The sequence below is a fragment of the Venturia canescens genome, chromosome 2 (assembly GCF_019457755.1).
Source record: "Venturia canescens isolate UGA chromosome 2, ASM1945775v1, whole genome shotgun sequence".
NCBI lineage: Eukaryota > Metazoa > Arthropoda > Insecta > Hymenoptera > Ichneumonidae > Venturia > Venturia canescens.
Window position 1 is genome coordinate 1,759,142 of NC_057422.1, and position 13,215 is coordinate 1,772,356.

Below are 13,215 nucleotides of genomic sequence, written 5' to 3' on the forward strand. Positions count from 1 at the left end.
CCATGTTCGACGATAAGTTCGATCGGGTTTTCAATTTTCATGCGAGACTCGACTCAAAATCGACGATAAATTCTCGTCTGTCGAGATATCCTTCGATCGGCTCGGGTTTTTTTAGCGATACTCCGGTGAGTCACGCTTTCTCCGTTCACCCGCGGAGACGAGAAGAACCTTCGCCTATTCGTATTTACGGGACGGCAGCGAAGCTTCTTCGGCAGAGGGGAACAAGAGCGACGCTGGGGCCGTCACTTTTTGATGCCGAATGAGGTCAAGTTGAGCCGTTCTCCGGTTGACGATCGAAAATTTGCCGGAAGCGGAACTCACGATTGATCTTCTCCAATTTGCAATCCGAAAGAATATTGTTTCCTTTTTTTATTTCCTAGTTGAAGTCACGTGTTTCCATCAGTCGCGAGGAGAAAGCAACGAAATAATTGCACACATCGATGAAAGCCTGGAGAGCTTTCTGCATTATTCGCTTCCCCCGGTTCAATCGATCGTCAATATTTTCAATTTCCACTTACATTTCTATATTATTGCGCACGAGAATGAAAGCCTTACGGAGCTTCCCGCTAGCTTTGGCCCTCTCGTTAGAGTCGATCGCTCACTCAATCTCCGCAAGTCGATCGAGATACTCGCGATGAGAGTTTGCGTTAATTAAGGGGGTCTGCTCTAATTAGAATTTTCAAAAAATCGATTTTTCTTTTTATTGCATTTTTCGAAAATATACATGTTTAAAAGTATCATACTGAAATTTTATAAAGATCTGAGCAGTCTGAGTGCACTCTTGGGCGATGTTTACTCGGCTGTCTGAGCGCGCTGATACGCACAAACGCGTTTTCCTCAAAATTACGTTTTTCGACGGCTCGTTGATAAAATCTCCGAAATTATTAAACCGATCCTTACCAAAATTTTACCACGTGTTCTTTATGACTACAGCTACAGCGCATGTCACGCGAATTTTCAAATTTTGAGCGGAACAATTTTTTTTTTCCAAAAAACGATGATAAAAAACGTGCTTTTTCGTAGTTTTTGGAAAAATGCCCGCAATTTTGTAATTTTTGAAGAAAATCATAAATCGTCTGGTACGCGCTGTAGCCATTTACCTGTTGAATCGAAAACCATTCTTTTTTCTCCCATCATCCATTCCAGAGAGATTTTATCAACAGCGCACACCCGTATTTTTTGGACCTGTCTTCTCCCCCATTTTCCTGTACGAAAACTGAGTAAAATAAATATAAACATTTCTTTTCTGTATCTCAAGAGTGTAGTTTTCAGGCCTAAAACTTTTATATCCATATTTATAATTTATACCGTTCAAAAAAATTCGTCAAAGTAGTCTTTTCTTTTACCCATCTTATTAGGGTAGACCCCTTAATCAATAGGTTCATCGCAACGTGTTTATGATTTCAATAGGTTTCTTCGTTGTACAGTGTACGGAATTGAATGAATCTCGTCAACTTCCTCAATGCAGCGGTTTAGAAGCAGGTCGATATAGAACAATTTTCATCTGGAAGACTCGACTCGAGCCTGGTTAGGGAAGCTCGTAAATTTATTCATCATTACGTAACACTGCTGGCCTCGCTAAAATACACGCGTTATTATTCACAAAAGGTTATTACGTAAGGTACTTTGCCTCCGGTTGCCTCGGATCATTTATTCATCTATAGAGAACAATACGATGGATCACTGGAGCAGCGCCCGCGCCCCTCCTCCGCCTCTTCCTCCTCTTTCGCTCCCCTCTCTTTTTCTCCTTTTCTACAAAGATAACGCTTGTGTAACGAATACTCTTTTCCGAATGCAGCGTCTCAATTGAATTCGATATCACAATGGCGAATTAATCGAGCTGATTTTCAATGAAAACTCGACGTAACTCATTAATCCGCAAAACGACAATTGTGGACACGCAATTTAAAGTACACGGTTACTTAAGGAGAAGAGTGGATCACGAAATCAAAATAATCAGAATTTTATAAAATTTCGTGATAACATTCTTTGGCATCAAGTATACAAATACAATTTTTTTCAAATTTTTTCACCACATGGTTATCGAATAATTGAGCGTTAAATCGAAGTTCTTACGCACGAGATGTATAACTGTGCATATGTAGACTCTATGCTTATACACGTGAACCTTAGTGTTCAATTACTCGAGAGCTATGTGGTAGAAAAATCTGAAAAAATTTATATTGTATAATATATTTTTAAAGAATACATTTATTGAATTTTATTCAATTTTTATTACTTTGAAATTTTTTATATTTTTAACATGGTTTAGATTGTGTTGTCGCGATCCACCCTCCTCAACTGACGAACGAAAGAATAGTTCTTCAAAATCTCCTATTTTCGGGGTCTCATATTTCGGGATCTGACATGGAGGCGTGACATAAATTTAATATGGCGCAGAAAGAGGTGCATTCGTCTTAGTTGTAAATATTTAGGATAGATAATTAGAGTTTTAGCAATAAGTGGTATTTGCCGGTGGTCCGGTTCAACTCCTAGTCGTCAAAACTTATTTTTTTTCTTTTTTTTTTTTTTTTTAATTTCATTTTCTTCTTTTTTTGAATTTTTCGTGAGATGTAAACCTAATTCCATTTTTTGTTTAATTTCGCACAAAAACACTAATGTTAATTAATATGTTTTGATGAGCCATGCACCCGGGTGCACAGCTCTTCAGAAGGGTGCTCTTTCAGAATCTCGCATTTATTTTGTAACATTAAATGAAAATCTTGATTATTTTTGCGTTTCGAATGAAAAAGTGAAAAATTTTTGACGTTTCTTTTCTTTTAAATTGATTTTCGTTATTGTTGTTGCATTTGAATAACCATATTGTAGCCAGTAAAGGAGCCTATAATGTCTGACCTTTCCAGAACACTGGTTATGAACTCTTTTTTTCCTCTCAGTTTTTTCAGGGTGGCGGTTTTTGCAAAATAGCATGAAGTAAAGTCTCATGTTTTTTTTTCTCGAAAAGTATCAAGTTAAAAAAAAAATTTTGTGGAAGAGAAAGTCTTTAGATAATCCAAAGAACACGTGTGATTTTTTTCAAAAACTTTCTGGCTATTTTAAAATTTTTGAATTTTGACAATTTTTTGAAAAATTTCAAACATTTTGAAGCGTTATGAAATTAATGTTGAAGTTTAAAGGGGATTGATTTAAAGGCGACGCAACAGCAAAAGCTTTTCATATACTTTTTAGTAAAATGGTGCGTCAGAAAATCTGCATGACATTCGGCTTTTGAGTTTCATCGCTAGCTCACTTGTGTCTTTTGTATTGACGAATCGAATCGACCTCATTCGATGAATTTATTCAGGGATGATATAAAATTGAAAATGATCAATTGCACCTTCGTCCTCTTCATTTCTATATTTCTTTCTCTCTTGCTGACACAAGAGGAAATTGGTACATGGGAAAAGCCGGAATCTACAGTGTCGGCCGAGCACGGTTGTCTGACTGCAAGCTCGACCGAGTGGAGTGGATACGATTAAAAATTTTGGCAGACTGCCGCTACGAAAAAAGCGCCACGTCGAAAAACCATCGACATCGTGAGAATCCCGTAATCGTGCATCGTGCATCTTCCTATTAGGTTTTCATCTCTGGTTGAATGGGCTGCATGAAAATTTGGTGAAGTTCGCGACAAGCGTGATAAACGACGAAGGTCATTGACAAATAATTCGTGTTTATGTGTGGAAAATCGAAAAATTAAAATCGCATCTTCTAAATTCGTTGGTAACGCGTCGTTAATGAAAATTGTTTTGTCGTGATTGTCACATTGCATTTGTTTCTTTTTTTTTTGGGAACCTTGCAGTTGCTTGCAGGCGCTCCTTGGCTATACAATCATTTACTGGTTTCGAAAGTTGTGTGTCCTAGTGCGAGAGACCAGAAACGTCAAGCAGTGTGAACCAGCTTTCCATATGGATAGATTCGTTGATATAATCATCATTGAATAAAAAAAAAGAATAAAAACGACGAAATGTCAGAGTGGAACACGAGCAAAGGCCCCGTGCCAGCACGTTGGCTTCATTGCCCACGAAAAGCAAGCAAATTAATCGCCAACAAATTTTTGGCTTTCAAAACACCTTTGTCTTCGGAATTTGACAGTCAAGTACCACAAGAATGTAGCTTCAATGTGAACATGTTATTTTCCTCGGTGAAAAGCCAGCGTTTGAAACTGGGTCTCTGGATTGATTTGACAAATACAAATAGGTTTTACAATAAGGCTGATGTTGAAGCTCAAGGCTGTAAATATTTGAAGCTGCAATGCAGAGGACACGGAGAAACACCATCCAAAGAGCAGACCAACACGTTTGTCCAAGTTTGCAAGAATTTCATAGCACAAAATCCACTGGATATTATCGGCGTACATTGCACTCATGGTTTCAACAGAACCGGCTTCTGTATCATAAGTTATTTGGTAGAAACTGAAATGACAAGCGTCGATGCTGGGATAGCCGAATTTGCTACCGCCCGACCTCCTGGAATTTACAAGGCTGACTACATAAAAGAACTGTTCAAACGTTACGACGACGAAGACGACGCTCCGCCGCCCCCAATCAGACCGGCATGGTGCTTGGAGTACGACGATTCTAATGGTGACGAAGAAGTTGCTAACTCAGATTCGGCAACAGGCAGCGAGCCACCGGCTCAAAAACGAAAACGTGAGTTTAACAAGAAAGATCCTGTGTTCATGGCGGGTGTGCCTGGTGTTACACCTCTTAAAGATACGGGCAAAGTGACCGGCATACAGAGAAGAGTACAAGAAATGTGTTCCTGGGAAAACAGTGGATTTCCAGGCTCTCAACCCGTATCCATGGTCAGGGACAACATTAAATTGCTTCATGACAAACCCTACAGAGTCTCTTGGAAAGCTGATGGAACCAGGTTAGATATAGTATTTTTTACTCCAAAACCAACTTTTTACCTTGTTATAGTTTGCAAAATCATATTCTTCTGTGCCAATACAATCTCACAATTTTTTATGCATTTACAGAATGTTAACAAAATCGTGAATTTTGTCATAAGCAAAATTTCAGGTTATAAATACTCAATTTCTATAACCTATTTTGTATAATCTAGGTTTTTTTAAGAGTATGGATCAGTTGACTAACCTCACTTGGAATTTTCGAAATTGAAATTCTTTGACACAGTTTGATATACAGTTGCGATATACCGACTGATCCATCCTCTTAAACCCTCCAATAGCATTCAATCACATTTCTGGCTACTCACATTTGAATAACACTTTTTGTTTTAAAGAAAAAATGTTTGCATCATTTTTCTTGTCAATTCTAATTAAAATTTGATGCAGCCTTTTTGAATATTTTGAATTTTGAATATCGTTAATTTTACGTACATCAGAAGCAGATTTACTTTTTATAAGAAACTGAAGCAATATTATCCTTTGATTCAGTTGTCCTGGATGCATAGAAATTATTAACCAAGGTATAAAATTGAATGTCATTTTTTGCAAGATTCATATTAACCTGAGTATAACTTTATATGCAATATTTATATTTCAGGTACATGTTGCTTATACAAGGAGACGGAGAATTGTACTTTATAGACAGAGACAATAGCGTCTTTCAAATTCAAGGATTGGCATTTCCCCATCCTGAGGACAATAGAAGATTTTTAAGAGACACTCTCTTAGACGGAGTAAGTTTCACTTGTCTCTAACAAACCCATGATTTCATATTGTAATTGTGTGATGAATGATCCGGTATTTCAAAATTTAGAAAAATGTTTTTCCATGAGATATTTTACAATTGCAAATAGAATTTTCTATGCATATTGTACAAAGTAATAACGCAAATTATTTAAAAGCAGAAAAAATGTCAACATTTTCACAAAATGATAGATTTTAACTCAAAATAGAATTGAGAATTTGTTCTTTCTATACGAACTATTGTTAATATAATTTAACTATGTTGTTTCTGTGTTTGATGTACCAGGAGATGGTGATAGACAAAGTGGGTGGCAAGGAATTTCCGCGTTATCTGGCATACGATGTAATAAGATACGACGGTCGAGATGTAATGAAGAGGCCTTTTTATCCTGATCGATATACGATAATCGAGAAAGACATAATGGCTGGTAGATATCGTGCTCTTCACGAGGGTCGTTTACATCGTGAAAAAGAGCCTTTTTCCGTGAGGCGTAAGGAATTTTGGGATGTTACACGAGCCAGATGTCTCGTGGACGAAAAATTTGCGAAGCAGCTTGGTCATGAACCGGACGGCTTGATATTCCAACCAGCGGATGATCCTTACTCTCCTGGCGAGTCACCTAGAGTTCTCAAATGGAAGCCCCTGAAACTCAATTCTGTCGATTTCAAGTTGAAAATAGTGATGGAATCGGGGACGGGCATAGTGCCGCGTAAAATAGGACAGTTATACGTTGGTGGTTTGACCAAGGTATTTGACGTAATCAAATACACGAAAGCCATCAAGGACATGGACAATAAAATAGTCGAGTGCAATTACGAAAATGGTCAATGGGTATTTATGCGTGAGAGAACAGACAAATCGTTTCCGAACTCGTACAAAACGGCCAAATCCGTTTGTCAGAGTATACGCGAACCAGTAACGACTGACAATCTATTGGAATACATCGATCGACACAGATTCGCTCTGGACGATGCAGAGCTTATGCCACCTCCTAATAAACGGAGAAGGTGACAGAGCTAACGTTAATTTAATCGTCGTATTTATGAATGATCAAAAAATACGCTGAGGGATCAGGTGATCCCATGAATATCGTTGATTTCATTTTAAGGTTTGCAATGCTTATTTGCAGTTGTGATGTACGAAAAAACGGTGGAAATGAATGACACTGAAGTTTGCAACGTTGGAGTCCAACGAAATGATTTTAAAAAACCCTCCAATCATTTCAGTAATTCTCCAATTTCGTTCCCTGTCGAATTTACAATTCGTAGTTTTTCAAGCTGATCGATACTTCGTGAAATAAAAAAATTGGTTAATGTCAAATGTGTTTTTCCTTCATTTCGTTGGCCTCCAACGTTGTGAACTTCAGCGTCGTGGAAATGAGTATGTGTGTGTGTGTGTGTGAGAGAGAGAAAGAACAAGAGATCGAATAGAGATAAAACGTTGTACACGCCAGAAATGATTTTTCAACGCAGATCCTATGTATCGTCCGTTGACGTAAAACAGAATGAACCATCATGTACGTTATTAGGAAAATAAAAATAATAAACTGAAATGTTCTCGCTATCTCTGTCTGAAATTCATTAGTCACGTATCATTTATTTTTCATTAATTTACACCCCATCCATCGAAAATACATTCTAAACACGTTTTGTATAATCGTAATGTTTTTTTTTTCGCAGATCGTAGTGTTCAAATATGGTGCACGAAAGATCTCGCTTGCAAAGAACGGAAATCTGTCCGAATAAATCTCGGATACGATCACGCTACTCACGTGCGCTGGTCACCCGATGGCAAAGCTTTCATCGTCCACAACGCAACTGCGAATTCCATGGATGTGTGGAAACTTACAAAGAGTACGAAGAAGGGTGACTTTGCGTTCAAATCAGCAACAAAAGTGCTGGAGTTTTCCAAGGTAATTTTTGCAGCATAGAAAGTTTCGCACAATCGATTAAAAAATTCATTTACGGTTGCGCTGCAATTTTGTTTCTCAGAAAGTTAATTGAATTTCTTCATTTTATTTTAGAAACACGAGGAAGACATCGTCGGAATGGATATCGCTTGTAACGGACGTTTCATAATAACTTGTAGCAAAGTAAACGACTTGATTGTATGGGATTTGAAAGGCGAACAACTGGCAATAATCGACACTTACTTGGGGTCAACACACAGAGCAAGAATTTCACCGTGCGGTCGCTTCGTCGCTGCGTCGGGATTTACTCCTGACGTTAAGGTGTGGGAAGTCGTATTTACGAAAACTGGCGAGTTTAAACACGTTACAAAGGCTTTCGATCTGGCTGGACACTCTTCGGGAATTTACGATTTCAACTTTTGCGCTGACACCAGCCATATGGCCTCGGTTTCTAAGGATGGAACTTATCGCTTCTACGACACCAAAAGTATTGATATTTCTTCAATGTAACGTTGCACCATTTTTTTTTCTTTATAACAGGTACGTGCGACTTCTTAAATTTTTCCTTTGATTTTAGTTGAATTCGAGAAGGGCGAAGATCCTCGTTTACTCGTCAAAGGAACGTGGGACGTAACTACACCAGCGAGTATCGCCGTTTCTCCAAACGGAGAAGTTGTCGTTATTGCTCATGGTTCCTCACTTACGTTTTATTCCACTGTCACCGGAACTTTGGACACGACGATAGAAGATATTTTCAATGGTACCTTCCCAATATTCCATAATCTCAAATTCTACAATAATGCTTTTTAATTCAGTTAAAGTGGAGTAGATTATTTGCTTTTGAGAAATTGACCATTTTTACGCACGTACTCATCACGTGTTTTAATTTTTTCATAGGTCCGATAACGTGCCTAGCATTTGACGCGGCCGGAAATTTTGTTCTCGTTGCCGGGGACAAGCACATAAAAATATTCCATAACGTGACCGGGTATCGGGCAGCAATAGATTCAGCGAATCGAAAATTGGAGCATCGTCAGACTTCCGCAACGAAGGAACGCCTCGAAGAAACGATCGCCAAATGCAAAACTTTCCTTGCAGAAATCGGCGAACCATTGTCCAAATAAGAGCTAATGAATAAAATGACTCTCGGCCTTGCTCCAGGACGGATAACCATTAAGTACGAACGTTCAATCGTTCGTGGGCATTTCCTATCAAGTACCTTAAGACAACCGATTGTTATACAATAATTTTTGCAACCTCTTACAAATAAAAAGCATGAGAATTTGAAATTATTTGTCAGATCGAAACACCTGGAAATTTTCGCGGTAGCGTTTATTGGATTTCTTCATATATTTCGATGTGTTTGTATTTCAAAATAGGATTGTGACCCATGAATCAATTTTTGAAGAACTCATTAACGAATTAGTATTTCTACATAGAGCAGCATTTCAAAAAGTAGAACTATGGAGTGGAAGGAAAATTCCAAGGCCGAAAAATAGTAAGAAAACAAACGACGTCATCTCGCGTTGATGATAATGATGAAACATGCACACCACGAAACAAACATACGAAGCAATCTCTGACGACGTTGGCATCGATTGGATAATCGATGATTTCTCGAGACGTAACTTTTAGAATCAAATGTCAATTAATTCAAACCGATTATAACCATTGTATCGAGCGAAACTATCGCGTAACTTCGCAGTTGTCAAATTATATTACTGGTAGATGGTGGAAACATTATTGGTAAAAGATAAATGACATTGCGGAGTTACACATTCCAGAAAGAAGCGAATGGGCAAATGATCGAGAGAGAATGGATGAACCAGCAACAGCTCGTCCGCAACAAGTTCGTTGACGTTTTAACTTTTTTGATCCTGTGGTACAGAAGATTGAAATATTTTGGCATTTCTTGCAGACTCCCTCTTATTTCGAGTGGGATTTTGTTAATGACATAAGCACTGTTACCAAAGACGAAAATTCCAGTGAGTATTTGCACCATGAAAAGATTTCTATGACTGTCGATTTTTAAAATTCGTTTATTCCATTTGGACTCGTCAATAAAGAATTAGATCGCGAACAGGATTAATTGATAGGTTATTTTCAGTTGTCGAAATCTTGTTATGCCGACTGGATCACCGAAGCATATACACGTGGGTCGGACCACTACTCCTCGCTCTGAATCCTGGAAAGCACATCGAGGATCTTTACGGTGATAAAATGCAGGAATATTTCGCCCAGGAGGATAAAAATGATCCTCGAAACTCGACACCTCACGTGTATGCAGTGGCAAATCGTGCACGTTACAGACTTGTCCATGGCTTCGGAAAAATCAATCAAGTCATAGTGATAAGCGGTGAAAGTGGCGCAGGCAAAACTTTCAACGCTCGAAGAGCTCTCGATTTTTTAGCAGCTCGAAACGAAATAGTATCGAAAACTTCTCACCTCGATATTCATGCTGACAAATCGTGTAAGACGATTATTCATAAGATTGCAAATGTCATTCCTCTCGTTTCGGCATTTACCACAGCGAGAACTACGAGAAACATGAAAAGTTCGAGGCATGGACAGATGTTGCGTCTTCAATATGACGAACGCTGTGTTATACGCGGAGCTTCGATACACTCGTTTCTTTTTGAGAGAACGAGAGTGACGGAGTGTTCCGATAACTTTGAAATATTTTATCAGCTCCTGTACGGGCTATCCGAAGAAGAGATTGCCGAACTTCTTTTATCTCGTGATCAAAACTACACGGTTCTCGGTATACGTAACTCGAGAGACTCCTGCTCTTTGGCCGAAGAATTTCGCGAAACAGTAGCATCTTTCAAAGCTCTGGACTTCACGGACGAATGTAGAGTCGACATTTTTCGAGTCATAGCTTTCCTCGTCCACTTGGGAAATATACGATTCGATAAGACAATCGGTGAAGGAATCTCGATTGACTTGGCGAACGAAGGTAACGAACAACCATGTTTTTGCTAGTTAGCGAGCCGAAAGAAAAATTTATAATGGAACAGTTAAGTCTTCGAACCATTGAGAAATTGATGAATTACTGTATTTTCAAGTATTTCTCGCTCAGCTATATTCGGCTCCAATAATTTCAATTGAAAGCCTTCTTGGGTGCCTCTGGTATCGAAACAATTTAAAAAATTCGTACAGATTCCAAAAACGCTCTGAAGAATGCTTGTTCTCTAATATCACTCCCGGAATACGAGTTGACCCAATTGCTAACGTCGACTATCATATGCCCGCAAAGTTCCGGAGGAAGGCACTCGAGTTATCGTCGTTACTTCAAAACAACGGACGATTGTCGCAATAGATTATTCAGCATAGCTCGATTCATTTACGATCGCTTGTTCAACCGGCTCGTTGAACGCGTCAACGAGATTCTACACGACACTGGCAACAATTATAATTGGTTGGGTAATTCAAGTAGTCGAGGGGTAAAAAATAAGCCAAAGAATTTTTTGTGTCTCAAAATAAAGAAGGACAAATTTGTATTTTGTACGGTTCGTAGGACTGCTAGACATATTTGGCTTTGAATCGTTCGATTACAATGGCCTGGAACAGCTTTGCATAAATTATGCAACCGAAAGACTTCAGCTATACTTTATGGAAGATTATCTGGAGGCTGGTCAGCGAGAGCTCGAAGAAGAAGGTTTAGTTACGTTACCGACGTCCGTCTCGATCGAGCTCTACAGAGACAGAATATTCGTTATTGAAAATATTGTTTTTTCAACATTCGACGACGTGCGTACATAGGAATTTTCTTCTGACCACCACTCGGTAATTAATAATTGTAGAAGTAATTCTTCGCATCCACTTGCAGGCGTCACGGTCACCAATCGCACTAAAATCGTCGACGCTGCTTCAACAAATGCATGCGAAGCAAAAAGGAAAATCAGGTTTCTTGGTCACGAAAAATAACGTTTTCATGATCGAGCATTACTCCTGCCCGGTGGAATACAACGTGAATAACTTGTTATCGAAAAATACAGATAAGGTAGGCTGGGAGACGCGAGAGAGGAAGATATTTGTGGGAGACGAAAAAAACAATATTGTTATCGAATCGTCGAAGCTTCTTTGTATGAGCAGGTACCATCGGAATTATCGTCTGTATTCGGCAATTGTAAAAATAAGTTGTTGCTCTCGCTGTTGGAAATCGAGCAAGAAAGTTTCTCTGAAACACGTGGCCCTCGCAGCAAATCGACCACCGCTCTGGCCAAACTGAAACTAGGTTTGGATTGTCTCGTTAAGGAGTTGAACAAGTGCGATTCGCATTACGTACGATGTGCAAAGCCAAGGTGAATTGACTATTTTAATCTCGCATTAAACCAGAATCGATTGTGCGCTTTGTCAATGAAAATTTTCACTCCGCTTCTCGTGAATGTATCTTCAGACGCTTGAATGGATGCTGGGCTAAGCTTGAGTTTAAAAAGCAACTTGCTGATACCGGTATATTTGACGCTTTGCCTTTGGCACGATGGAAACTTCCGATCAGATTCCAATACGACGAATTTTACAAACGTTATTCGATCCGCAAAGGTGGCAAGTCCTGAACGAAATAAAATTTTTCAATACTTTCTTCGCGATGTCTGACTACCATCGATTTATCGTATTTGCAGAACAAGCTTCGGATCTGTTCCGTAGACTGGAAGGAATATTGAATACCAAAGATTTGGGAAACTCTATTCATTTTGGAAAAGGCTCAATTTTTTTTACCGAAGTGGTTTTCGCTGATTTAGAGACTTATCGAACGAGGCTGCGGTCTCGGTGCGCCAAAAAAATTCAATCATTCTGGATCAAAGCCAGTGAGTTTTTACAACAAATCATCGAGTACAGGAAGCTACAGTGTTCTGTAAAAATCTGCTCTTCTCAGGGCAAAAACGTCGAGGAATGATCTTTGCACGATCGGCTGACGAAGTACTGCATCAAATGACTGACAAAAAAACAGTTTTTGAAATCGACGCAAAAGATTGCGAACCATTCCGAGACTACGAAGCTACAAGAAAGAATGTTGACAGAATAAAAACGTTGCAAACTCCGCGAATATTATCGGCAGATACTGGCTATTTGTCGAATGTGACCGTGGAAGAAGAATGTGAACGGCTCGAAGTTGAATCACCGCGAATTTCGGAGATTTCTACGTGTTCGTCGCCGGAATGGTCTGAAAGTGAGTTGAGTCATGGAGAACTGGTAAGAGTAGTTCGTCGAGCACTTTTCGATCCGTGGAAAGATTCGTACGTGCGGAACTGGTTAAATTTACATCTGATAGAAACGAAACGTAAACACAAGCCGGAATTACGCAGAGACTCGACCCTGATTGTCGATTCTGATAAATCGACATTGTTCTATCGAAATAGAGTACTAAGTCGTCGCCTTCCGGAGGAAGTGAGTTTTAAATTAAGACTTTAGATTTATAAAACAATGACTGTCTTATGAAACGGATGAATTTTTTTGGTAAATTACAGATTCCTGTGAAATTTCACACTCGCTTGACGTGCTTGACATATTCTCATCGTTTGCCTCAAATCTTAAAACCACGCGGACTTCAAGATTGTCTTTCTCAAACAACATTTCCAGTGGTAGAGTTTTGAATGTTTTTTTCTGATTCTAAGCCGATGGGCTGAGGAACGGGAGTTTTGAAAT

The 13,215-nt window shown here is 39.0% G+C and overlaps 3 protein-coding genes across 4 annotated transcripts; all 3 read left to right on the plus strand.

The window, feature by feature from the left end:
• Nucleotides 1–3,532: 3,532 nt before the first annotated feature.
• On the plus strand, nucleotides 3,533–6,835 carry mRNA-cap (mRNA-capping-enzyme). Its single transcript, XM_043412555.1, has 3 exons — nucleotides 3,533–4,872; nucleotides 5,511–5,646; nucleotides 5,943–6,835. The coding sequence occupies exons 1-3, from the start codon at nucleotides 3,965–3,967 to the stop codon at nucleotides 6,666–6,668; spliced, it is 1,770 nt and encodes a 589-aa protein (XP_043268490.1). The 5' UTR covers nucleotides 3,533–3,964; the 3' UTR covers nucleotides 6,669–6,835.
• Nucleotides 6,836–7,033: 198 nt separating this feature from the next.
• Nucleotides 7,034–8,690, plus strand: LOC122407156 (transducin beta-like protein 2). The gene is made up of 5 exons (XM_043413184.1): nucleotides 7,034–7,037; nucleotides 7,337–7,569; nucleotides 7,681–8,053; nucleotides 8,144–8,326; nucleotides 8,464–8,690. Exons 1-5 carry the CDS (start codon nucleotides 7,034–7,036, stop codon nucleotides 8,688–8,690), a joined length of 1,020 nt encoding a protein of 339 aa, XP_043269119.1.
• Nucleotides 8,691–8,694: 4 nt separating this feature from the next.
• LOC122406815 (unconventional myosin-XIX-like) lies at nucleotides 8,695–13,177 on the plus strand. 2 transcript variants are annotated; one of them, XM_043412557.1, is made up of 10 exons: nucleotides 8,695–9,551; nucleotides 9,674–10,522; nucleotides 10,726–10,989; nucleotides 11,084–11,316; nucleotides 11,396–11,569; nucleotides 11,645–11,870; nucleotides 11,966–12,111; nucleotides 12,192–12,377; nucleotides 12,446–12,957; nucleotides 13,038–13,177. In XM_043412557.1, exons 2-6 carry the CDS (start codon nucleotides 9,787–9,789, stop codon nucleotides 11,795–11,797), a joined length of 1,560 nt encoding a protein of 519 aa, XP_043268492.1. In that variant the 5' UTR covers nucleotides 8,695–9,551; nucleotides 9,674–9,786; the 3' UTR covers nucleotides 11,798–11,870; nucleotides 11,966–12,111; nucleotides 12,192–12,377; nucleotides 12,446–12,957; nucleotides 13,038–13,177. The 2 variants fall into 2 exon arrangements, with proteins under 2 accessions (XP_043268492.1, XP_043268491.1); XM_043412556.1 differs by having other exon boundaries at nucleotides 11,396–11,870.
• The last annotated feature ends 38 nt before the right edge of the window (nucleotides 13,178–13,215 follow it).